Source organism: Babylonia areolata, chromosome 20 (genome assembly GCF_041734735.1).
Source record: "Babylonia areolata isolate BAREFJ2019XMU chromosome 20, ASM4173473v1, whole genome shotgun sequence".
In the NCBI taxonomy this organism is placed as follows: Eukaryota; Metazoa; Mollusca; class Gastropoda; order Neogastropoda; family Buccinidae; genus Babylonia; species Babylonia areolata.
In genome coordinates this window covers 42,075,732-42,100,731 of record NC_134895.1, presented here as the reverse complement: position 1 = coordinate 42,100,731, position 25,000 = coordinate 42,075,732, and the positions used below count along the sequence as shown (strand labels likewise).

The following is a 25,000-nucleotide window of genomic DNA, read 5'->3' as shown; positions in this document are numbered from 1 at the left end:
CCTTTGCCGACAGAGACGGGCAACGACGCCCACGCGGGTAAACTGCTGCACTCCCTGCTCTACACCCACCTGCTCAAGGCGGACCTGCTGTCGGCCGTGGAGCTGATTGACAGCCTGGTGGTGCAGGCCAACGTCCAATCAGCCATCGAGACACACCCCCTCAACCAGACCCCGCCCATCCAGCCCTCCTTCATGACCTTTGTCACCAACACACTCAAGTCTCAGGTGATGCCCCCCAAACACACAGTGTTTTGAGTTGTGCCGTCTTTTGAATGAAAATAAAGATTTAAAAAAAAAAAAAATAAATAAAAAAAAATTATTTATTTATTTTTTATTTTTATTTTATATATTTTATTATTATTTTTATTTTATTTTATTTTTTAGGGTATTTTTTATTTTATTTATTTTATAATATTTTATTTTATTTTATTATTATTATTATTTATTTATTTGTTTATTCATTTATTTATTTCTTTTGTTTATTTATTTATTTATTTTTTCTCAAGGCCTGACTAAGCGCGTTGGGTTATGCTGCTGGTCAGGCATCTGCTTGGCAGATGTGGTGTAGTGTATATAGATTTGACCGAACGCAGTGATGCCTCCTTGAGCTGCTGATGTTGATACTGATACTGAATGAAGTGATGGTGAACTTTGTTACCAAGACACTCAAGTCTGAGCGGATCCCCAAACACACAGTGTTTTGAGTTGTGCTGTCTTTTAGAATGAAGTGATGGTGAACTTTGTTACCAGGACACACTCAAGTCTCAGGTGATCCCCACACTTAGTGTTTTGTGATGTACCGTCTTTTATAATGAAGTGATGGTGAACTTTGTCACCAACCCACTCAAGTCTCAGGTGATCCCCACACTTAGTGTTTTGTGATGTACTGTCTTTTAGAATGAAGTGATGGTGAACTTTGTCACCAACCCACTCAAGTCTCAGTTGATTCCCACGCTTAGTGTTTTGAATTGTGCCATCTTTTTAATCAAAGGATGGTGAACTTTGTCACCAACCCACTCAAGCCTCAGGTAATCCTTACCTAGACTGATGCAGCTAGATGAAATCTGTTGGTTTCATCATACAGTACGATGTGATTGGAAAGTATCTTAAGGAATATATTTCTTGTCAGACTCCAGTGGCATGACTGCCCCTGAACCTGCTAGTATTTCTGCTGCAGCACTCTTGCTGCTGCTGCCGCTACTGCTGCCACCGGTATTTTTTTTTTTAACCCTCTTGCATTTGCATGTTTCACGCATCATCCTTTTGTTAGGATGTGGCCAGAGTGAATGGAAGAATGAATGAATGAATGATATAGATACTTATATGGCATCTGTCCTTGGTCAGAGACCAAGCTCTAAGCGCTTTACAACACGGGGTCATTTGCACAACATGCTGCCTACCTGGGTAGAGCCGACTGATGGCTGCCATTGGGCGCTCATCATTCGTTTCTTGTGTCATTCAATCAGATTTCAGGCATGCACGCATACACGCTCAGACAGACTGTGCAACATTTTACATGTTATGACAGTTTGGTTCATTTACTCCAACATGTAGGCAGCTATACACCGTTTTCAGGGGTGTGCATGCTATGGCTATGTCTTGTTTCCATACCCCACCCCAATGCTAACATGGATTACAGGATCTTTAATTACTGTTATTACTATCACTTTTACTGTTACTATTATTACTATTATTATTATCATCACTATCATTATCAATATGATTATTATTGTCATCTCCCCAGGGAGAATGTGTCGATACACTGAGAGCGTCACCAATTTTTTGTATTTTTTCCCTGCATTAATTTTTTTATTTGTTTTCCTGTCAAAGTGGATTTTTCTACAGAATTTTGCCAGGGACAAACCTTTTGTTGCCATGGGTTCTTTTACGTGCGCTAAGTGCATGCTGTACACGGGACCTAGTGGAGGGGGGGAAAACACTGGCGACTGTGCCGTGATTGGAACCAGCATGCTGAGATTCTCTCGCTTCATAGGCGGATGCGTTACCTCTAGTCCATCACTCCACTGTTTCTCTCCCAGGCGTTCCAGGAGCCGGACATGGTGCCCTGCATTAGGGACAGGTCCATCCGGCAGGTGGTGCAGACGCTGGGGCGCTTCATGGCGGCCTACTTCAGCAACCAGACCGTCTACATCTTCCCCCCGCACAACCCCCAGCCCCTGCCTGCCATCCACTTCCAGGCCAACATCATCAGTGAGTGTCTCTCTCTCTTACACTCTCTCGCCTAAAATCTTAATCCTTGAATAAAAACGTTTTGAGTTCTGAGTTCTCTCTTGGACAGGTTATTTCTACACCCCAGGCAGATGGGCACAATAGCCGAGTGGTTAAAGCGTTGAAGTTTCAATCTGAGGGTCCTGGGTTCGAATCTCGGCAACAGCGCCTGGTGGGTAGAGGGTGGAGATTTTTCCGACCTCCCAGGTCAACATATGCGCAGACCTGCTTGTGCCTGAAGACAGCCGTCTTTATGTGCATATGCGCGCAGAAGATCAAATACACACATTAAAGATCCTGTAATCCATGTTGGCGTTCGATGGGTTATGGAAACAAGAATATACCTAGCATGCACACCCCGGAAAACAGAGTATGGCTGCTTACATGGTGGGGTAAAAACAGTCATATACGTAAAAGCCCACTCATGTGCATACGAGTGAACTTGGGAGCTGCAGCCCACGAACAAGAAGAAGAAGAAGATACCGCAGCACTTCCTGTATAGGAAGAACTGGCTCAGGGAAAGCGCCCTAACAGGCAGACCCTTACTACGAGGTGAAGGTGTCGTGAAAAGAGACCTGAAGACATTTAACCTAGACACGTGGGAAGCTGCAAACTCCCAAACAATCACCCTGGAGGCCAACAGTGCAGAAAGGCCTCTTCAGGTTTGAAAAGACACTTGCCCATCAATCAGTCCGAGGTGAAACGGCAAAGGAAGCGGGCCCAGAGTCTGAGAGACAGACAGACCAAGCATCAGACTTCATCTGCGCAAAGTGTGGGAGAGACTGCCATTCTCGAATAGGCCTGTCAAGCCACAACTGATGTTGTGCCAGAAGCATCACACAGAATACAAATCCATGGTCTCCAGAAATTGTAGGGTGCCTATTATAGCTGATATTTAAGTAGAGCCTATCTTTGGTTAGAGACCAAACTCTGAGCGCTTTGCAAACATGGAGTCATTTGCTCAACAGGCTGTCTACCTGGATAGGGGCAGTTGACAGCTGCTCGTCATTCATTTCTTGTGTCACTCAGTAACACTTTCAATCATCTGCGCATGTACACACATATATTAGAGTGGATTGTTCTCCAGAAGTTTGCCATGTGCAACCCTTCTGTTGCCATGGGTTCTTTAACATGTGCTTAACTGCATGCTGCACATGGGACCTCGGTTTATCACCTCATCTGCATGACTGGCATCTAGACCACCTCTCAGGCTCTTGTGGAGGGGGAGAAGATACTGCCGAGTGTGGAATTCAATCCTGAGTAGTTAGATTTTCTCGCTTACTAGGTGGACACATTACGACTAGGCTGCCGTTCCACTTAGTCCCTTCCTATCTCTGTGACTGCCTTCACCTCTAAACACCATCTTGCTCTTAGTGTTCAACAAATATCATCCGTCTCACTCCCCCCTTGCCAGACAACTGCATGCTGCCCAAGTACCATGAGGAGATCAGCGGTGTGGTGCGTCGGCACACACACACACACACACACACACACAGAGAATAGGTACATAGTGTGGAAGAGTTCGAGCATGCCATTAGCGTTCATCAAATCATCAAATATCATCCTTTCACTTGCCAGACAACCGCATCTTGCCCAAATACCACGAGGAGATCAGCAGTGCGGTGCGTCGGCAGAAGCTGTCAAGCATCTGGACGGTGGAGAGGGCACTTGAGTACTTGCTGCTGTCGGGGCTGGTGTGCGAGGCGGCCTGGTTTGCCAGCAACATGGGCAACTGGAAGACCTCCTTCATGCTGGCCACTGCCTGCTCCTTGCACCGCCTCATCGCTCCCCACCTCTACGTCAAGTAAGGTGTCCCCAACACCACGCTGCAGTTGATAATAATAGATAATGATAGACACTCATGCTCATGCTCACATTCACCTAGCAAGCACGCACGCCTGCATGCACGCACGCACGCACACACACGAGCGCGCACACTCACACCCACACCCCCACACCTGGCCCCCCCACCCGCCCCCCCACACACACATCCACACACACACACGCACAAACACATCCACACACACGCACAGCAACAAGGGCAACTGGAAGACCTCCTTTGTGCTGGCCACCACCTGCTCCCTGCACCGCCTCATTGCTCCCCACCTCTACCTCAAGTAAGGTGTTTCCTGTTGAACACTGCACAGCCGTTGATATAAGCTCACGCTCACGCTCACATGCACACGCACAAGCACAAGCACACACACAAACACACACACACACACACACATGTTCTTCCCACACTTATTCACAATGCTCCACTGAACCATCTCCTCACCCCCAAATTGCCCAATGTCCCCCCCCCTTCCCCCACCTACCAAGCCCCTAACCACAATTTTCCTCCATTGGCCCCCCCCCCTTTCCCCCACCTACCAAGCCCCCCAACCACAGCCTTCCTCCATTGGCCCCCCCTCCCCATCCCCCACCTACCAAACCCCCAATCACAGCCTCCGTTGACACCCCCACTTTTCCCCCACCTACCAAGCCCCCAATCACAGCCTCTGTTGCCGCCCCCCCCTTTCCCCCACCTACCAAGCCCTGCAACCACAACCTTCCTCCATTGCCCCCCCCCCTCCCCCACCTACCAACCCCCCAACCTTCCTCCATTGACCCCCCCCCCCCTTCCCCCACCTACCAAGCCCCCCAACCACAACCTTCCTCCATTGCCCCCCCCCTTCCCCCACCTACCAACCCCCCAACCTTCCTCCATTGTCCCCCCCCCCCTTCCCCCACCTACCAACCCCCCAACCTTCCTCCATTGACCCCCCCCCTTCCCCCACCTACCAAACCCTCAACCACAACCTTCCTCCATTGCCCCCCCCCCCTTCCCCCACCTACCAAACCCCCAACCACAGCCTTCCTCCATTGCCCCCCCCCCCCTTCCCCCACCTACCAAACCCCCCAACCACATCCTTCCTCCATTTCCCCCCCTCCTTCCCCCACCTACCAAGCCCCCAACCTTCCTCCATTGTCCCCCCCCTTCCCCCACCTACCAAGCCCCTAACCACAATTTTCCTCCATTGCCCCCCCCCCTTCCCCCACCTACCAAACCCCCCAACCACATCCTTCCTCCATTTCCCCCCCTCCTTCCCCCACCTACCAAGCCTCCAACCACAACCTTCCTCCAGTGCCCCCTCTCCTTCCCCCACCTACCAAGCCCCCAACCTTCCTCCATTGCCCCCCCCCCCCCTTCCCTCACCCACCAAACCCCCAACCTTCCTCCATTGCCCCCCCCACCCTTCCCCCACCTACCAAACCCCCAACCACAACCTTCCTCCATTGACCCCCCTCCCCTTCCCCCACCTACCAAGCCCCCAACCACAACCTTCCTCCATTGCCCCCCCCCTTCCCCCACCTACCAAACCCCCCAACCTTCCTCCATTGCCCCCCCCCCCTTCCCCCACCTACCAAACCCCCCAACCTTCCTCCATTGCCCCCCCTCCTTCCCCCACCTACCAAACCCTCAACCACAACCTTCCTCCATTGGCCCACCCCCCTTCCCCCACCTACCAAGCCCCCAACCACAGCCTTCCTCCATTGCCCCCCCCCCCCTTCCCCCACCTACCAAACCCCCAACCACAGCCTTCCTCCATTGCCCCCCCCCTTCCCCCACCTACCAAACCCCCAACCACAGCCTTCCTCCATTGCCCCCCCCCTTCCCCCACCTACCAAACCCCCCAACCACAGCCTTCCTCCATTGCCCCCCCCCCTTCCCCCACCTACCAAACCCCCAACCTTCCTCCATTGACCCCCCCCCCTTCCCCCACCTACCAAACCCCCAACCTTCCACCTTTGACCCCCCCCCCCCTTCCCCCACCTACCAAACCCCCAACCACAGCCTTCCTCCATTGCCCCCCCCCTTCCCCCACCGACCAAACCCCCAACCACAGCCTTCCTCCATTGCCCCCCCCCTTCCCCCACCTACCAAACCCCCAACCTTCCTCCATTGTCCCCCCCCCCCTTCCCCCACCTACCAAACCCCCAACCACAACCTTCCTCCAGTGCCCCCCCTCCTTCCCCACCTACCAGCCCCCCAACCACAACCTTCCTCCATTGCCCCCCCCCCCATCCCCCACCTACCAAACCCCCAACCACAGCCTTCCTCCATTGCACCCCCCCTTCCCCCACCTACCAAACCCCCAACCACAACCTTCCTCCATTGCCCCCCCCCCCCTCCTTCCCCCACCTACCAAACCCCCAACCACAGCCTTCCTCCATTGCCCCCCCCCTTCCCCCACCTACCAACCCCCCAACCACAACCTTCCTCCATTGTCCCACCCCCCCTTCCCCCACCTACCAAACCCCCAACCACAACCTTCCTCCATTGCCCCCCCCCCCTTCCCCCACCTACCAAGCCCCCAACCACAACCTTCCTCCATTGCCCCCCCCCTTCCCCCACCTACCAAACCCCTGACCTTCCTCCATTGCCCCCCCTCCTTCCCCCACCTACCAAGCCCCCAACCACAGCCTTCCTCCATTGCCCCCCCCCCCCCTTCCCCCACCTACCAAACCCCCAACCACAGCCTTCCTCCATTGCCCCCCCCCCTTCCCCCACCGACCAAACCCCCAACCACAGCCTTCCTCCATTGCCCCCCCCCCTTCCCCCACCTACCAAACCCCCAACCTTCCTCCATTGACCCCCCCCCCCCTTCCCCCACCTACCAAACCCCCAACCTTCCACCTTTGACCCCCCCCCCCCTTCCCCACCTACCAAACCCCCAACCTTCCACCTTTGACCCCCCCCCCCTTCCCCCAACTACCAAACCCCCAACCTTCCACCTTTGACTCCCCCCCCCTTCCCCCACCTACCAAGCCCCCAACCACAACCTTCCTCCATTGCCCCCCGCTTCCCCCACCTACCAGCCCCCCAACCTTCCACCTTTGACCCCCCCCCTTCCCCCACCTACCAAGCCCCCCAACCACATCCTTCCTCCATTCCCCCTCCACCCACACCCCCACTTTTCCTATCCAGCCCACCCCTTCCATGCCAGAAGATGGCAACAAACTTGCAAGGTAACTTCAAGAACGTGTCGAATGTGTCTTCTGCCTTGTTCGCTTTGTATCTTGACACATCCCACCTCATTCAGGACCTCTATCTCAAGTACATGATCAACACCATGCAGCAGTTAATATACACTCATGCTCACACACACTTACACACACACTTACACACACACACACACACACACACACACACACAAGGGGAAGGGGGGAGGGATTGGGGTGGGGGCGTGGGGGGTAGGTGTGTCTGTCTGTTTTGTTGTTTGTTGTTGTCTTGTGCTCTTTTTTTTTTTTTGCCAGTGAAGAAGGACACATGTAGAACTCTTTCAGAAAAATTAAAAGAATAAAAAAGAAAAAGAAATGTTCTCCATGATCTTGCATGCAACTGAGACCCCATCCCCACTCCCCTCCACACACACATACAGACAAAAGTAGGTGTCCACTTACCCTGTTTTATGGACTATTGTGTGATGGTAACTGATTGTTCTTGCTGGAGATAATACCCAATTATAATTTGTTCTTGCTGGAGATGGTGCTATTACAATGCCGGTTTTCAGACCCCGACGCCCTCTCATACTGCCAGAGGAGCTACAACCTGAGGAAATCCTGCACAGCAAACTGGCCCAGCTGGTGGCTCCCTCTGCCGCTGCTCTTCAGGGTGAGGACTGGGTTGTTTGTTTTAGTTGTTGTGTTGGTCGTCACTTAAAAGTCTTATGATCACCACCTGTTGCCAGCATTCAAGGAGTTGATACGCATCCATCTTGGTTTCTGGTCATAGCATTGCCTTCATGAGGTCCTGTTCTCTGCGAAGCTGACGCTGTTTTCTGGTTGACGTCCTCTTGCTCTGAGTTTGGCAGTCTGGTCTGCTGCTTCGTTGCCTGGGATTCCACAGAGGGCTGACACCCATTGCAGGACTACTCGTCTTCTCTTGGCAACTTCTGGGAGTCTTTCCATGAGGCGAGGATGTTTGTCTCCTGCAAGGGCCTCCGGAACAGACAGCGCATCAGAGAGGAAGACAACTTGGGAACAATCGTTGATGGGCGCAATAGCCGAGTGGTTAAATCGTTGGACTGTCAATCTGAGGGTCCCGGGTTCGAATCACGGTGACGGCGCCTGGTGGGTAAAGGGTGGAGATTTTTACGATCTCCCAGGTCAACATGTGTGCAGACCTGCTAGTGCCTGAACCCCCTTCGTGTGTATATGCAAGCAGAAGATCAAATACGCACGTTAAAGATCCTGTAATCCATGTCAGCGTTCGGTGGGTTATGGAAACAAGAACATACCCAGCATGCACACCCCCGAAAACGGAGTATGGCTGCCTACATGGCGGGGTAAAAACGGTCATATACGTAAAAGCCCACTTGTGTGCATACGAGTGAACGCAGAAGAAGAAGAAGAAGGGAACAATCGTTCTTTGAGCCAAGAACCATGCCGGCAGCCTGCATGAGGGGACTGAGATTATGAACTGGCCATTGCCATCTCGGTGCCCACCTGTTCAGGAAGATGAAGCTGGCGCCATCTCCCACATCAGACGTGATATGTTGACTGCCCATGATGACAGCATGATCCAGTTTTGAAATTCATGGTCATATGGTGAAGATCAATGGTCAGAAGATGACATACCATAGGTGGAGAAAAGACATGCATGTACAAAATAGATGAGGTCTTGTTTTTCTGTTATTCCGTGATTCCTATGGTTGTTGAAGTGGTTTGTCTGTCATAGTCTCGGTCAGAATCTGTTTTGCTATATGACTGCCTACATTTTATGTGTTCTTTGTTCAAGGCTGTATTATATTGATTGATGATACTATCAGGGTTGTCTAGTCAGGCACTGCAGTGACTCTACATTGGTTATTGTGTCATATATTGACAACCACACGACTGTCTACATTTTGTGTGTTCTTTGTTGAAGGCTGTATATATTGATTCATGTTACTATCAGGGTTGTACTGACAGTACATTGGTTATTGTGTCATGTATTGACAATCAAAGGACTGTCTACATTTTGTGTTCTTTTTTGAGGGCTGTATATACATATATATATATATATATATATATATTGATTGATTGATTGATTGATTGATGAAACTACCATCAGGGTTGTCTGCCAAACACTGTACTTAAAGTGCATTGGTTATTGTGTCATGTTACAACAACCATACGACTGTCTACATTTTGTGCGTTATTTGATGAAGGCTGTACATATTGATTGACGATACTATCAGGGTTGTCTGCCAAACACTGTACTGACAGTATATTGGTTATTGTGTGATGTATTGACAACCATACGACTGTCTACATTTTGTGTGTCATTTGTTGAAGGCTGTATATATATTGATTGCTGATACTATAAGAGTTGTCTGGCCGACACTGTAGTGACGGTACATTGGTTGTTGTGTCGTGTATTGACAGCCATATGACTGTCTACATTTTGTGTGTTATTTGATGAAGGCTGTACATATTGATTGACGATACTATCAGGGTTGCCTGCCAAACATTGTACTGACAGTATATTGGTTATTGTGTCAGGGGGCATCCTGATCGACGATCGCACGGACATACCCCAGCTGTCGGCCACCCTGGAGGACATTCTGGTGGCCGGGGTCATGGGTCATGTGGAGGTCGCACCGAGCCTGCTGACCCTGCTGGTGACCCGCCTGAAGGGCGTGGTGAAGAAGTTCCCTCCCTTGGTGCCCTCTGACTTCTACCTGCCGGCCCCGCCTCTCTATTGTCCTCAGCCGGCGTCGTCGTCTAAGGTGAGAGGGTGGGTTAGTGTCAGAACGAGCAAGCGTTGCAAGCTATCAAGCACTGGCAAGCAGTTTTATTCAGCTTGGTTTGTAAAACTACACAGCGTTCACCAATTTGTCATCAAGCTTTTCACACACACACACACACACACACACACACCTCATACACCCACATGCACAAACACCTACAAACACCTGCACTTGCACACATCCACCCTGCCAGCCCCTCACCCCCCCACCCTCACCCCCCCACACGCAGAGACCAATTTGCCATCAAGCTTTTCATACACACTGCACATACCTTCATGTATAAACACCTACAAACACTTGCACTCAAACACATCCACCCCACCACACACCCGCACACAGAGCACTTTGCAATTCAACTCACACACTCACCCATACTCACACATCCACCCACCAATTAGCCCCCCACATCCCTCTACCACACACACCTGTACACACACACACACACACCCTACCACACACACACACACACACATACACACACACACACACACATACGCACACACACTCACACACGCACACATTCACCAACCCTTCCTACCCCGACACCCCACACATACACATACACATATGAAACAGCTCCACTTACGGAAAATTTACCTCCACCATCAACAACATCAACAACAACAACAAAAAAAACGTTTTCACACTGGGGTTTTCAGACAGGGGTAAGACCCCTGCCGGAGTCTGCACTAGTTGGGTCACGGTTAAGTATGTGTAATTAAACGTAATTTTAGATAGAAAATTTCCTTTTCACACTGGGGTTTTTAGACAGGAGTGACAGCAGGCGTGAAGGAGGAGACGTCACTGAGGAGTCAAACCTCCTCGCTGGTGCAGCTCACGCTGGCCGTGATGAACGCAGCCCACGTCTCCATCCCGTCCATGCGATGGTACATCCACCAGCTGGCCACCGCTCAGCCCAAGGCTGTGCAGTTCAAGGTCGGGTCGGGCTGTTCATTTATTCAGTTTGCTGTTTTGTTTAGTGATTTGTTTGTTTGTTTGTTTGTTGTCCAGTTACTTAAGTTCATTATTTCATCAATTATTTAATCATCAGTTAAATTTCAATGAATCTTTTTGTCCCCTGAGTACTGGTTAAATCTTAACACCCGGTTGTTTCCCTTGGACTGAGTGCGGGTATTTTTACATACTGGAGTGAGCATGTACAGTTTCACTTTTCCAGTCAGTTGTATTCTCACTTGGTGCTTTTAGCTTGTTAGCTTAAGCCTCTCTTTATTTGACAGGTGTTTTCAAGGGAATTGAGTGCGTTTTTCCCTTTATTTATTTATTTATTTATTTCAGAGGAGATATCAGACTGTGCCTCAAGTTCAGCAATGGAACATCAGTGTCAGCATTCCTGGAAGAATTTTTTGTTTTGTTTTGTTAGATTATCTTTTTCTTCCATCATCTTTTTTTTTCATTCTTTCATTCATTTGTTTATGTTATTATGTTGCATGTAGGAACTTGTTTATTCTTTGTTGTCATTGGCTGTGAATTTGTTCCAGATGTTTTGCCATTTGTAGTATATATTAGATATAAAATATCTGGTTTGAGAGAGAGAGAGAATGTGTGTGTGTGTGTGAGAGGGAGAGTGAGTGTGTGTGTGTGTGAACACACATGTGCAGAGTGCATAAATATATATATATGTTCTACTTCCAGTTGCAATCTTGCAGTTACTATTAAAAAAAAAAAGAAAAAAAGATGTTCAGCATCTTTTTTCTTGATACTGGCTGTTCCTCAGACGGGCGCAATAGCCGAGTGGTTAAAGCGTTGGACTTTCAATCTGAGGGTCCCGGGTTCGAATCACGGTGACGGCGCCTGGTGGGTAAAGGGTGGGGATTTTTACGATCTCCCAGGTCAACATATGTGCAGACCTGCTAGTGCCTGAACCCCCTTCATGTGTAAATGCATGCAGAAGATCAAATACGCACGTTAAAGATCCTGTAATCCATGTCAGCGTTCGGTGGGTTATGGAAACAAGAACATATCCAGCATGCACACCCCCGAAAGCGGAGTATGGCTGCCTACATGGCGGGGTAAAAACGGTCATGCACGTAAAAGCCCACTCGTGTACATGCAAGTGAACGTGGGAGTTGCAGCCTATGAACGCAGAAGAAGCAGAAGAAGAAGAAAGGCTGTTCCTCATACCACACACACACACACACACACACACCAAAATCATTATCAGCAGTCTGTCCCTCCACAGACCAACACAGAAGGGCCATGTCAGAACTTCCCAGACATCCTTCTGGAGCAGCTGGCAGAGGGGTCAGAGTTCGAAAGGGTCAAGGGCAACCGGTCGATCCACTCCATCCTGGTCAGTTTCCGTGACCTGTGTTCGTTGCTGTGGATGCTGCACGCCAGGGACAGCCTCTCCCACTGTCTGCGCAAGCGGGAGAAGTTTCTGGGGCAGCTTGGATATGACAACTACGAAAAGGTAACAGGCTGGGGAGACTGGAGAAAGGTGTGGGAGAATGGTGATGAATGGTGTGTGTTGGTGTGTGACACAGAGCCAGTAAGGGGGAGAGCGGCAGTCGGAATGGTTTGTGACACAGAGCCAGTGGGAGGGAGAACGGCAGTCGGAATGGTGATGAATGGTGTGTGTTGGTGTGCAACACAGAGCCAGTAAGGGGGAGAGCGGCAGTCGAAATGGTGTGTGACACAGAGCCAGTGGGAGGGAGAACGGCAGTCGAAATGGTGTGTGACACAGAGCCAGTAAGGGGGAGAGCGGCAGTCGGAATGGTGTGTGACACAGAGCCAGTGGGAGGGAGAACGGCAGTCGGAATGGTTTGTGACACAGAGCCAGTGGGAGGGAGAACGGCAGTCGGAATGGTGTGTGACACAGACCCAGTGGGAGGGAGAGTGGCAGTCGGAATGGTGTGTGTTGGTATGTGACACAGAGCCAGTGGAAGGGAGAGCAGCAGTCAGAATGGTGTGTGACACAGACCCAGTGGGAGGGAGAGCGGCAGTTGGAATGGTGTGTGACACAGACCCAGTGGGAGGAAGAATGGCAGTTGGAATGGCTTGTGACACAGAGCCAGTGGGAGGGAGAACGGCAGTCGGAATGGTGATGAATGGTGTGTGTTGGTGTGTGACACAGAGCCAGTGGGAGGGAGAGCGGCAGTCGGAATGGTGTGTGACACAGAGCCAGTGGGAGGGAGAGCGGCAGTTGGAATGGTGTGTGACACAGAACCAGTGGGAGGGAGAGCGGCAGTCGGAATGGTGTGTGACACAGAGCCAGTGGGGGGGGAGAACGGCAGTCGGAATGGTGTGTGACACAGAGCTAGTGGGAGGGAGAGCGGCAGTCGGAATGGTGTGTGACACAGAGCTAGTGGGAGGGAGAGCGGCAGTCGGAATGGTGTGTGACACAGAGCCAGTGGGAGGGAGAGCGGCAGTCAGAATGGTGTGTGACACAGACCCAGTGGGAGGGAGAGCGGCAGTCGGAATGGTGTGTGACACAGAGCCAGTGGGAGGGAGAGCGGCAGTCGGAATGGTGTGTGACACAGAGCCAGTGGGAGGGAGAACGGCAGTCAGAATGGTGTGTGACACAGACCCAGTGGGAGGGAGAGCGGCAGTCAGAATGGTGTGTGACACAGACCCAGTGGGAGGGAGAGCGGCAGTCAGAATGGTGTGTGACACAGAGCCAGTGGGAGGGAGAGCAGCAGTCGGAATTGTGTGTGTTGGTGTGTGACACAGAGCCAGTGGGGGGGAGAACAGCAGTCAGAATGGTGTTGAATGGTGTGTGACACAGACCCAGTGGGAGGGAGAGCGGCAGTCAGAATGGTGTGCGACACAGAGCCAGTTGGGGGGAGAACAGCAGTCGGAATGGTGTGTGTTGGTGTGCAACACAGAGCCAGTTGGGGGGAGAACAGCAGTCGGAATGGTGTTGAATGGTGTGTGTTGCACTTTCAATCTGAGGATCCCGGGTTGGGATCTTGGTAACCACACCTGGTGGGTAAAGGGTGGAGATTTTTCCAATCTCCCTGGTCAACATATGTGCAGACATTGATTGATTGATTGATATGGATATTTATATAACCTGCTAGGGCCTGAATCAGCTTTGTGTGTATACACACACGGAAGATCAAATACGCACGTAAAAGATCCTGTAATCCATGTCAGCGTTCGGTGGGCTATGGAAACAAGAACATACCCAGCATGCACACCACCGAAAACGGAGTATGGCTGCCTACAAGGCAGGGTAAATAAACAAACGGTCATACTTGTAAAATGCTGCATGTCTGTCTGAGTGTGTATGTGTGTGCGTGCCTGAAATCTGATAGAATGACACAGTTAACGACTGATGAGCACCCAGTGGCAGCCGTCAGTTGGCTCTACCCAGGTAGGCAGCCTGTTGTGCAAATGACCCAGAGTTTGTAAAGCACTCAGATCTTGGTCTATGACCGAGGATAGGCACTGTATAAGTACCCATATCAGATTAAATCACATGTTTTTGTGTGACACAGAGCCAGTGGGAGGGAGAGCGGCAGTCGGAATGGCTCAGCCTCTGCTGGGCCTGTCTTCGTTGGGCGGCCCACCTCCTGCCCTTCACGCACTTCCTGTCTGAAGAAGCCAGTGTGCACAAGGTACTGCTTCTTCCGTTGTGTTTGCTCTTTGTTCCCTTAGAAAAACATGCACCATAATTCCTTTCTCCTTTGCCCATCTTTTGAAGTGCTCTTTGTTCCCATAAAAAGATACACACCATTATTCCTTTCTCCTTTGTCCATCTTTTGAAACGCTCTTTGTTCCTTAAAGGAAACAGTTTCTTCCTCCTTCCTCCATCTTTTGAAGTCCTCTTTGTTCCCTTAGATAAATATAGTTTTTTCCTCCTTTCTCCATCTTTTGAAGTGCTCTTTGTTCCCTTAGTTAAACATAGTTTCTTCCTCCTTTCTCCATCTTTTGAAGTGCTCTTTGTTCCCTTAGTTAAACATAGTTTCTTCCTCCTTTCTCCATCTTTTGAAGTGCTCTTTGTTCCCTTAAATAGACATGGTTTCTTCCTCCTTTCTGCATCTTTTGAAGTGCTCTTTGTTCCCTTAAAAACCCCACAGTGTCTTCCTCCTTTCTCCATCTTTTGAAGTGCTCTTTGTTCCCTTAAAAAACCCACAGTGCCTTCCTCCTTTCTCCATCTTTTGAAGTGCTCTTTGTTCCCTTAAATAGACATGGTTTCTTCCTCCTTTCTGCATCTTTTGAAGTGCTCTTTGTTCCCTTAAATAGACATGGTTTCTTCCTCCTTTCTGCATCTTTTGAAGTGCTCTTTGTTCCCTTAAAAAACCCCACAGTTTCTTCCTCCTTTCTCCATCTTTTGAAGTGCTCTTTGTTCCCTTAAAAACCCCACAGTGTCTTCCTCCTTTCTGCATCTTTTGAAGTGCTCTTTGTTCCCTTAAAAACCCCACAGTGTCTTCCTCCTTTCTGCATCTTTTGAAGTGCTCTTTGTTCCCTTAAATAGACATGGTTTCTTCCTCCTTTCTGCATCTTTTGAAGTGCTCTTTGTTCCCTTAAATAGACATAGTTTCTTCCTCCTTTCTCCATCTTTTGAAGTGCTCTTTGTTCCCTTAAATAGACATGGTTTCTTCCGCCTTTCTGCATCTTTTGAAGTGCTCTTTGTTCCCTTAAATAGACATAGTTTCTTCCTCCTTTCTCCATCTTTTGAAGTGCTCTTTGTTCCCTTAAAAAACCCACAGTGTCTTCCTCCTTTCTCCATCTTTTGAAGTGCTCTTTGTTCCCTTAAATAGACATAGTTTCTTCCTCCTTTCTCCATCTTTTGAAGTGCTCTTTGTTCCCTTAAATAAACATAGTTTCTTCCTCCTTTCTCCATCTTTTGAAGTGCTCTTTGTTCCCTTAAAAAACCCCACAGTGTCTTCCTCCTTTCTCCATCTTTTGAAGTGCTCTTTGTTCCCTTAAATAAACATAGTTTCTTCCTCCTTTCTCCATCTTTTGAATTTTTTTTTTTTTATTCTGCAGAAGGCAAGTGATATACTAAGGGAGGTCATCAGCTGCACCTACCTTCAATTTCTTTGCATATGCGGGGTAGCATTTTAAGTAGGACAGAAATCAGACCCCTGCTGCACGGAGTCTAGGGTGTCCATCTGAAGAATGAGAAGAAGAAGAAGAAGAAGAAGAAGAAGAAGAAGAGATCCCTGCAAGAGTTTGCATCAGTGAGTTATGTTAAGCGTGTTTGATGAAATGTAATTTTAGGAGAAAGAAATGCCCTTTCTTTACTTTTCATTACTTGTTCTTCTCTTATTATTATTTTTTTTAATCCCATTAGGTCTTGTCTTTTTGTTTGATGTATTTGTAAATGTTTTGATCTTTAATTGTGATGCATTACATCTGGTAGAAAGGTGTTCCTGGTTCTGTGTCTCCTCTGTCATGTTGTTTCTTTTTTCTCACTCCCCCTTATTTTACTCACTTGTGTAAACAAAGAGAGTCTGTGCTTAAGCCGGTGTTCGGTCATCTGTGTGTGTGTGTGTGTGTGTGTGTGTGTCTGTGGTAAACTTTAACATTACTATTTTCTCTGGAAATAATTTGTCTGCCAATACCAAATTTTGTTTAAACGTCGTATGAAAAAACATCTTCTCAGTCATACCAATAACAGCTTGTAAGTGTCCCAAATTAAGCTGTATTTCTGAATCGTTAAGGGTTTATTTCATTCAGATTTGTTCAGAAATCTGAAAATTTTAAAAACCAGCTTCCCACTGAGTTAGGCCTACTAGAAGGTAGGTTGTGTTTGAAGACGACGACCTTGTTTTTCTTGTTCACAATTAATAGGAAAGAAATACAAATTCTGGACAGAACACATACAGTGATACTAACTACACCATTGACTTGTTTATTGCATTTGAATATTCTAAAGTGGACACTGAATTAAATGAACATAAAAAAAAAATTTAATCGATTGTTTCTTTTAGCCCATTGTAGGCTGGTTCATCCGTGTACATCTAGAGATCTACCATGTGTTGTGGTGTGCTTGAAGTGATGGCCATCTAGAGATCTACCATGCGTTGTGGTGTGCTTGAAGTGATGGCAACGACTCCTTTACCGCCGAAATACAAGCATACTCAAGATATGATAAAACAAAAAACATGATATAAATGGCGTTATTATGACCACTACAATTACATCTATGTGTGGCAGGAAGAAGAAAACATCAACATTGTTTTAAGTATTGAATTTAGTCGAATGACGTCAGATGCACTGCAGTAATGGGGATTAGTCTGCTTGCTTCGGAACTGAACATGCATAGTTCGATCCTGCTCGTATGCCTTTTTTAAAATTTTTATTTTTTATTATTAAATTTTTTCTTCCAAGCTTATTTCATATATCATAATTAATACAGAGCACTTTTCAACAATTTTTTTTTATCTCTCTTTTTTTTTCTCCTCATGATTCCTTTACTGGATAAAGCGGGAAGCTCAAGTGAGTCTTGAAGGCTTTGCCTCTTGTTTTATCTGGTGACTCTCCTTACTTTTTCAGTTTAAAGCCTTGTCATACATTGATTTTTTTTTTTAGCTATAATTTTTGTTACTTCTTCTTCTCTCATCCATTCATCCCACAGTTCCTGCAACTACTCTCTCACTCATACAAAGACATGCTACAGTTATAGTTTATTGTGAAGCTTGTGTTATGATGTATACTTTGACTTACGCAGAAATATTCATGTGCACGTATGAGTTTGTTTTTTTTTATGTGCGTGATACGTTTTAATTTAATATTCATGTAAATGATTATGAAAATATTTTCTGAAATTCCTCCTTCCTTCCACCGCCCCCCCTTCTTTTATATTTTTATTCACTTGTTGCTTTGCGAGTGTGGTGCATTGCATTGGATGCATCTCGGTCTTATGCACTTTTCAGCGGTGCACAAGGATGAGTGAATGAACATCACCTACAACAGTTTCCTGTGATTTTCATTATCATTTTCAGTTTCTCAAGGAGGTGTCTCTGCGTTTGGACAAACCCATATACTCCACGCCACATCTGCTAGGCAGAATCCTGATGAGCAGTATAACCCAACACACCTGGTCAGGCTTTGAGTGCATGCCACACATGTTTGTGTACCTTTCAGAGTTGATTTCTTATACAGAAGTATGCCAGAGGATATCGCTTATGTTGCCATAGGTTCTTTTTCAGTGTGCCAAAAGTGTGTTGCAAACAATTTGTGGTCTTATCTGAATGACCGTATGCTCAGTTTTGATTATTTTAGTCAAACTTAGGAAAAAAGGGCAAGACCTGGATCTTGACACAGACACTGTGGCAGATAAGCATTTTAACCATTCTGCCCCCTGTGTTTTTCCAGTGTTGGTGCATGTGAAATCTTCTTTCTTTCTGTGTTTGTGAACCCCAGGTGCTGGTGTCCATGCTGTTGGAGCTTGCCCCTTCCCCCCAAGTGGCAGACCTGATGGCCGAGTTTTTCCATGACGGTGACAACACCCACCCGGAGCTGCAGGAACGCCTGGACAAGATCATGACAGACTGGCAGGTGAGGTGGAGGGGGAGGAGAAGAAGGAGCTTTTTAGTGACCCATTCATCCTCATAGAGTGATGGCCTGGAGGTAACGCATCCGCCTAGGAAGCGAGAGAATCTGAGCACGCTGGTTCAAATCACGGTTCAGCTGCCTATATTTTCTCCCCCATCCACAAGACTTTGAGTGGTGGTCTGGATGCTAGTCAGTTGGATGAGATGATAAACCGAGGTCCTGTGTGCAGCATGCACATAAAAGAACCCACGGCAACAAAAGGGTTGTTCTTGGCAAAATTTTGTAGATAAATCCACTTCAACAGGGAAAACAAATAAAACTGCTTGCAGGAAAAAATGCAAAAAAATGGGTGGCGCTGTAGTGTAGCGACATGCTCTCCCTGGGAGAGCAGCCCGAATTTCACACAGAGAAATCTGTTGTGATAAAAAGAAATACAAATTACAAATACAAAAATCCGTGGGAAGTTTACAGCTTCAGCAGGTTTTCATGTGGAAAAATGACAGAAGATATAGTTTTTCCTTCAAATTATGTGTAGACACATCCAGAACACTGTGGAAGTTAGTTCTCCTTTCTTATGGGTTATGCATATGTAGGATCGTGAAAACTGAGCACGCAAATTTTGATGCCAGGGCAATGTTTGGCCACAGATCTGAATGAGTTAATGCCCTGTCACACATAGTGATGATTGTAGACATTTTGTTACAGTATTTATTTTTGCATTTGAATTCTGTTGTCTCTGAAAAGGTAGGAGAGGAGGGGTGGTTGAATGGTGAGTCGCAAAATTGACTAAAACACTGAGGGGAGGTAACCTACTTCCGGGAGGTTATCGGTCGTAGTTACTTTTGTTTTCTCCGCATTGGCAGATAGTAGTTACCACAGGACAGGAATCAGACTCCCTGCCAGAGTCTGCACTGGTGAGTCATGGTAAGTATGTTAGACAAACGTAATTTTAGGAAAAAAATTTCCTTTGAAAGCCACATAACAGTTGTAGAATCATATTCTGTGGAAGAGCTGTTCATTCTTGCTGCTTGACATTATCCATGGGCAGGTCACTCATCCATTTGGCTTGTGGGGGCAGTTGTTCAGTAACAACATCTGACCTTTCCTTTTGGATCCTTGTTTCATTTATCAGGATCAACATCTTTCAACAAATAAGTATTTACATTGTGTCATACATGTTATTGTCATTGCACGTTTATCTTGCATGTGTGTTTTGACTGAAGCAATTAGAACACCATCACCAACATTTATTTACAAATGGCTTGAATGAACTCTTTGTCTTTTTTTTCTTAAACTTCCACTGATAGGAAACTTAATTTAGTTTGCATTTTTTTTGTATGTGTGTGTGTGAGTTTTAGTTATATTTGTCTTCTTTTCTGTATGTCCACTGTATTATGAAGAAAATGTAATTTGAAAAAAGTCTGACCAGGCATGTGGAGTAACCGAAGGTCAAGAAGAATCTGATTGGTCTATTCTGTGATTCTATCACTCCCCTCCCTCCCTCCCATCTCCACATTTCCTTCTCCCCACCCCCCGCACCCCTAGCGTACGGACTTTGACATCATGGCTTAGTAGATGTGTTGTGATGGATAATTTATTTTATTTTATTTTATTTTTTTACATGGTGACATTTCTTTGGTGAAACTAAAAGGGAACTGACAGTCAAACTGATCAAAACAGGGTTGGGGTATGGGATGTGGGGAGGAGGGTGGGTTTGAGGAGACTGACTGGCAGGTTTACTTTTACTTTCTTGTTGACACATTGACTCTTTCAGTCCTAATCTTCTGTAACCATTACTTCCCTTTGCTCCTACATTTCTGTAATACAGTTATAATCATGACTGAAAATAGAAAAAACAACAACTGCAGTTTATAACTGACTGGTTCATGCTTATCACACACACACACACACATAGACACACACACACACACACACAGACACACACACACTCACACTCACACACACACACACACACACACACAGCTTATCTAAAATGACTGACAGCTTTCACTGCCTGCTCTTTGGCAGCCTTGCTACCAAGTTGAGGTCTCTAGAGGGTAAATGAAACAGTGCACTCTCAAGACAGTTGTCCTGACACCCGTCCATTCCTCACTGACAACAGAGCATCATCGTGAAGCCAGAAGACGATGGGCGATCGATCCGAAACTCGCAGGACAGTTTCGATGGCCGCAAGTCCGTCACCTTCCACGGAGCCAGCCCCAGGGGCGAGTCACTCTCAGTGTACTTCCTGAAGCAGCAACAGGCAGCGCGGAAGGTGGTGAAGAAGAAGCAGCGCTGCTTCGGCCACTACGAGGAGTACGTCTTCGCCCGGGGAGTGGAGCCGCCCAAGAAGCTGTACGTGGGGGCCCGCCCCTTCGAGACCAAGATCTCCTTCTTCGACTTCCTGGACATGTTCTGCTCCGTCAGCTTCAGCAAGGTGAGGAGGAGGAGGAGGAGGGTTCACACACAGCACCTCGTTCACCCTAACCACATCATTAATGATGATAATGATAATGGTGATGATAATAATGGTAATGATAATAACAACAACAATAACAGTAATAATAATAAAGTATTTATGGTGCTCGGATTATTGTGCAGACACACACACACACACACACACACACACACACACACACACAAACACACAAAAATCAAAGTGCTCACAACCAGTCATTCACATGCCACACTCAGCTCCAATTCAGAGGGGGGAAAAGAAAAGAAAAAAAAAAGAAAAGAAAAAAAGACAAACCCATAAACACATGTACCACACACAAGCCAAACCAGTCTACATGACCTTTACCATTCCTCAAACAGGTCCCATGTATACAAGCCAAACCAGTTTACGTCACTTTCCCATTCCTCATACAGGTGTACAGTGTACGTTACCTTTCCTATTCTTCATACAACAGGTCCCATGTATACAAGCCAAACCAGTTTACGTCACTTTCAAATCCAAACCAGTGTACGTTACCTTTCCTCATACAGCTCCCATGTATACAAGCCAAACCAGTGTACGTTTACCTTTCCCATTCCCTCAGGTCCTGGACAAAGCAAAGACCAAGGACCGAGCGTCCTCCCTCCCCCTGCTGAACTGCCTGTGCAAGGACCTGCTCAGCCAGGAGATGGACTACTTTGTGGAGAATGTGGCGGCACAGGCACACAGGAAGCACGGCCTGCTCATCCTGGCCGGCTCCGTGGATCACTACGCCTCCCAGGACGACCTGAACAGCGAGGGGAAGCAGCAGGCTCCCCAGCATGGTGGCAGGCCCACGGGGCTGTTCAGGGGCAAGAGTTTCTTGGGTGGCACTCTTGAGCGCTACCATGCTGCTGTCACCAGGTGTGTGGTCCCTTGTTGTTTTTTTGTCGGTACCCTTGAGGGCTACCACGCTGCTGTCACCAGGTGTGTGGTGCTTTAGTTTTTTTTTTTTTTTTGTCGGCACCCTTGAGTGCTACCATGCTGCTTTCAGCAGGTATGTGGTCCTTTAGTTTTTTTGTCAGCACCCTTGAGCAGTGTCATGTTGCTGTCACCAGGTGTGTGGTCCTTTAGTTTTTTTGGTTTTTTTGTTGGCACCCTTGAGGGCTAACACGCTGCTGTCACCAGGTGTGTGTGGTCCCGTTGTTTTTTTGTCGGTACCCTTGAGGGCTATCATGCTGCTGTGACCAAGTGTGTGGTCCCTTTGTTTTTTTGTTTTTGTTTTGTTGTTGTCTTTTGGTCTGTGAATGTTAGGAGGAGGGTGGCAGAATGGGTTAAGACGCTTATCTGCCAATACAGTGTTTGTTGAGGGTCTTGGTTCGATTCCTGTTGTAGCGGGGCAAGTGTGTCCTGGGCGGCACAACACCCTTGAGCGCTATTGTGTTGCTGTCACCAGGTGTGTAGTCAGTCCCTTTGGTGTTTGTTTCATTTTTGTGTCGTCTTTTAGCCTTAGAATGTTAGGGGAAAGGTGGCTGAATGGATTAGGACGCTTATCTGGTCAATACAGTGTTTGTCGTGGAGGGTCTGGGTTGGATTCCTGCTCTCTCGCGCCCTTTCTCCCATGTTTGACAGGAAAATTATACACACACATACACATGCATGTGCTCGTGCACATACACACATGCCACACGCACACACACACAGACACACACACACACACACAGACACACACACACACACTCACACACACACACACACACACACACACACACACACACACAGATGGCTTGATGTTAAAAAGCAGTTGTTGCTTACTCAATTTACCATCTTAGAATGAAATTTTGATTGACTTTGACACATATGATATAGAACTCTTGGTATTTGCTTTTCATTATAACTTTTCCCATGGAATTAGCGTGCCAAAGTAAAACTGAATACATAATGTTTCTGCATACTTTCCATTTCATTTGCTTCTTTTATTGTGAAGGTTGTGTTATAATCTATATTTTGACATATGTGGAGATATTTATGTGCACCATGTTTTTATTTTTATTTTCTCTATGTGCTTCTTGATCATGTTTTTAGTATTTATCTGATTTTATGTAAATCAGTATATAATGATCATGAAATCATTCTGATATACCCCGCCGCGACGCCCCCAGCCCTTGCTTTTGTTTTTGTTGTTCTTCTTCTTCTTTCTTCTTCTGCGTTCGTGGGCTGCAACTCCCACGTTCACTCGTATGCACACGAGTGGGCTTTTACGTGTATGACCGTTTTTACCCCGCCATGTAGGCAGCCATACTCCGTTTTCGGGGGTGTGCATGCTGGGTATGTTCTTGTTTCCATAACCCACTGAACGGCTGACATGGATTACAGGATCTTTAACGTGCGTATTTGATCTTCTGCTTGCATATACACACGAAGGGGGTTCAGGCACTAGCAGGTCTGCACATATGTTGACCTGGGAGATCGTAAAAATCTCCACCCTTTACCCACCAGGCGCCCGGGACCCTCAGATTGACAGTCCAATGCTTTAACCACTCGGCTATTGCGCCCGTCTTGTTTTTGTTCATTGATTGATTTTCTGGCATGGTGCACGGTCTGAATGTGCTTCAGTCTTGTGTAATCTGCAGTGGTGTGCAAGGATGAGGGAATGAGCAATACCAGTGGAGTGGAGGGTTGGCCTAGTGGTAAAACGTCTGTCTCTGAAGCGAGAGAATCTGAGCGTGCTGGTTCTAATCCCAGTCACCAGTATTTTCTCCCCACTCCACTAGTAGACCTTGTGATCTGGATGCTAGTTATTCGGATGAGACAATGAACTGAATTCCTATGTGCAACATGCATTTAGCGCATGTAAAAGAACCCACAGCTACAAAAGGGATGTCTTGGCAAAATTCTGTAGAACAATTCACATGGATAGGAAAACAAATAAAATTGCAGGCAGAAAAAAAAAAAGAAGTGGCACTCTCAGTGAAGCGATGTGCTGTCCCTGGGGTGAGCAGCCCAAATTTCATGCTGTGAAATCTGTTGTGACAAAAAGAGTAATACAGTACAGTACAATACAATACAATACAATGCTTCTTCTTCTGTATTCGTGGGCAGCAACTCCCACGTTCACTCGTATGTACATGAGTGGGCCTTTACATGTTTGGCCGTTTTAACCTCACCATGTAGGCAGCCCATACTCCATCATGTGGAGTGATGGCCTAGAGGTAACGCGTCCGCCTAGGAAGCGAGAGAGAATCTGAGTGCGCTGGTTCGAATCATGGCTCAGCCGCCGATATTTTCTCCCCCTCCACTAGACCTTGAGTGGTGGTCTGGACGCTAGTCATTCGGATGAGACGATAAACCGAGCTCCCGTGTGCAGCATGCACTTAGCGCACGTAAAAGAACCCATGGCAACAAAAAGGTTGTTCCTGGCCAAATTCTGTAGGAAAATCCACTTTGATAGGAAAAACAAATAAAACTGCACGCAGGAAAAAATACAAAAAAAATGGGTGGTGCTGTAGTGTAGCGACGCGCTCTCCCTGGGGAGAAATCTGTTGTGATAAAAAGAAATACAAATACAAATTTTCGGGGGTGCACAATACAATACCACAACAATTTCCTGTGGGTTTTTTAGAATTTTTTTTTTTTTTTTAATAACATTTGACCAATAAAGCCTTTGTCTCTTTGTGTCTCTTTGTCTTTCCAGGGAGCAGGGAGGCATGCAGTATGACGCCGATGCTGCCTCCCCACGACAAGGGGGCGGTCAGGCGTGGCAGCTGACGGTGAACTTTGGCAAGCGCTACACACGGCTGCAGCAGCTGCTGGAGTGGCTGGAGGTCTGGAGCAACAAGCACCACAAGTTTGGTCTGGGCCAGCGGGAGTCTGCACTGCAGCTCAGGGTGTGTGTGTGTGGGTGTGTGGGTGGGGGGCAGGGAGGGGGCAGGGGGGGGGCATGTGGGTAGGTGTGTGGGTGTGTGGGTGGAGGTGTGTGGGTGTGTGGAGGGGGGGAGGGGGAGTTGTGTATGGTGGATGGAGGTGTGTATGTATGTGTGTGGGTGGGTGGGTGGGGAGCTGTGTGTGGTGGATGGAGGGGTGTGTGTGTGTGTGCGCACGCGCGCGC

At 47.6% G+C, this 25,000-nt stretch overlaps 1 protein-coding gene across 3 annotated transcripts in view; it reads left to right on the top strand.

Moving 5' to 3' along the window:
• The window catches only part of LOC143295514 (uncharacterized), an 87,966-nt gene that overhangs the window by 18,782 nt on the left and 44,184 nt on the right, over positions 1–25,000 (top strand). For all 3 annotated transcript variants that reach the window (XM_076607242.1, XM_076607240.1, XM_076607241.1), the window contains exons 16-27: positions 14–225; positions 2,040–2,211; positions 3,808–4,033; positions 7,788–7,888; positions 9,760–9,986; positions 10,776–10,943; positions 12,208–12,438; positions 14,468–14,587; positions 18,345–18,479; positions 20,599–20,913; positions 21,518–21,816; positions 24,587–24,779. In XM_076607242.1, the coding sequence (XP_076463357.1) occupies positions 14–225; positions 2,040–2,211; positions 3,808–4,033; positions 7,788–7,888; positions 9,760–9,986; positions 10,776–10,943; positions 12,208–12,438; positions 14,468–14,587; positions 18,345–18,479; positions 20,599–20,913; positions 21,518–21,816; positions 24,587–24,779 (2,399 nt within the window). The remainder of the gene's footprint in view (positions 1–13; positions 226–2,039; positions 2,212–3,807; positions 4,034–7,787; positions 7,889–9,759; positions 9,987–10,775; positions 10,944–12,207; positions 12,439–14,467; positions 14,588–18,344; positions 18,480–20,598; positions 20,914–21,517; positions 21,817–24,586; positions 24,780–25,000) is intronic.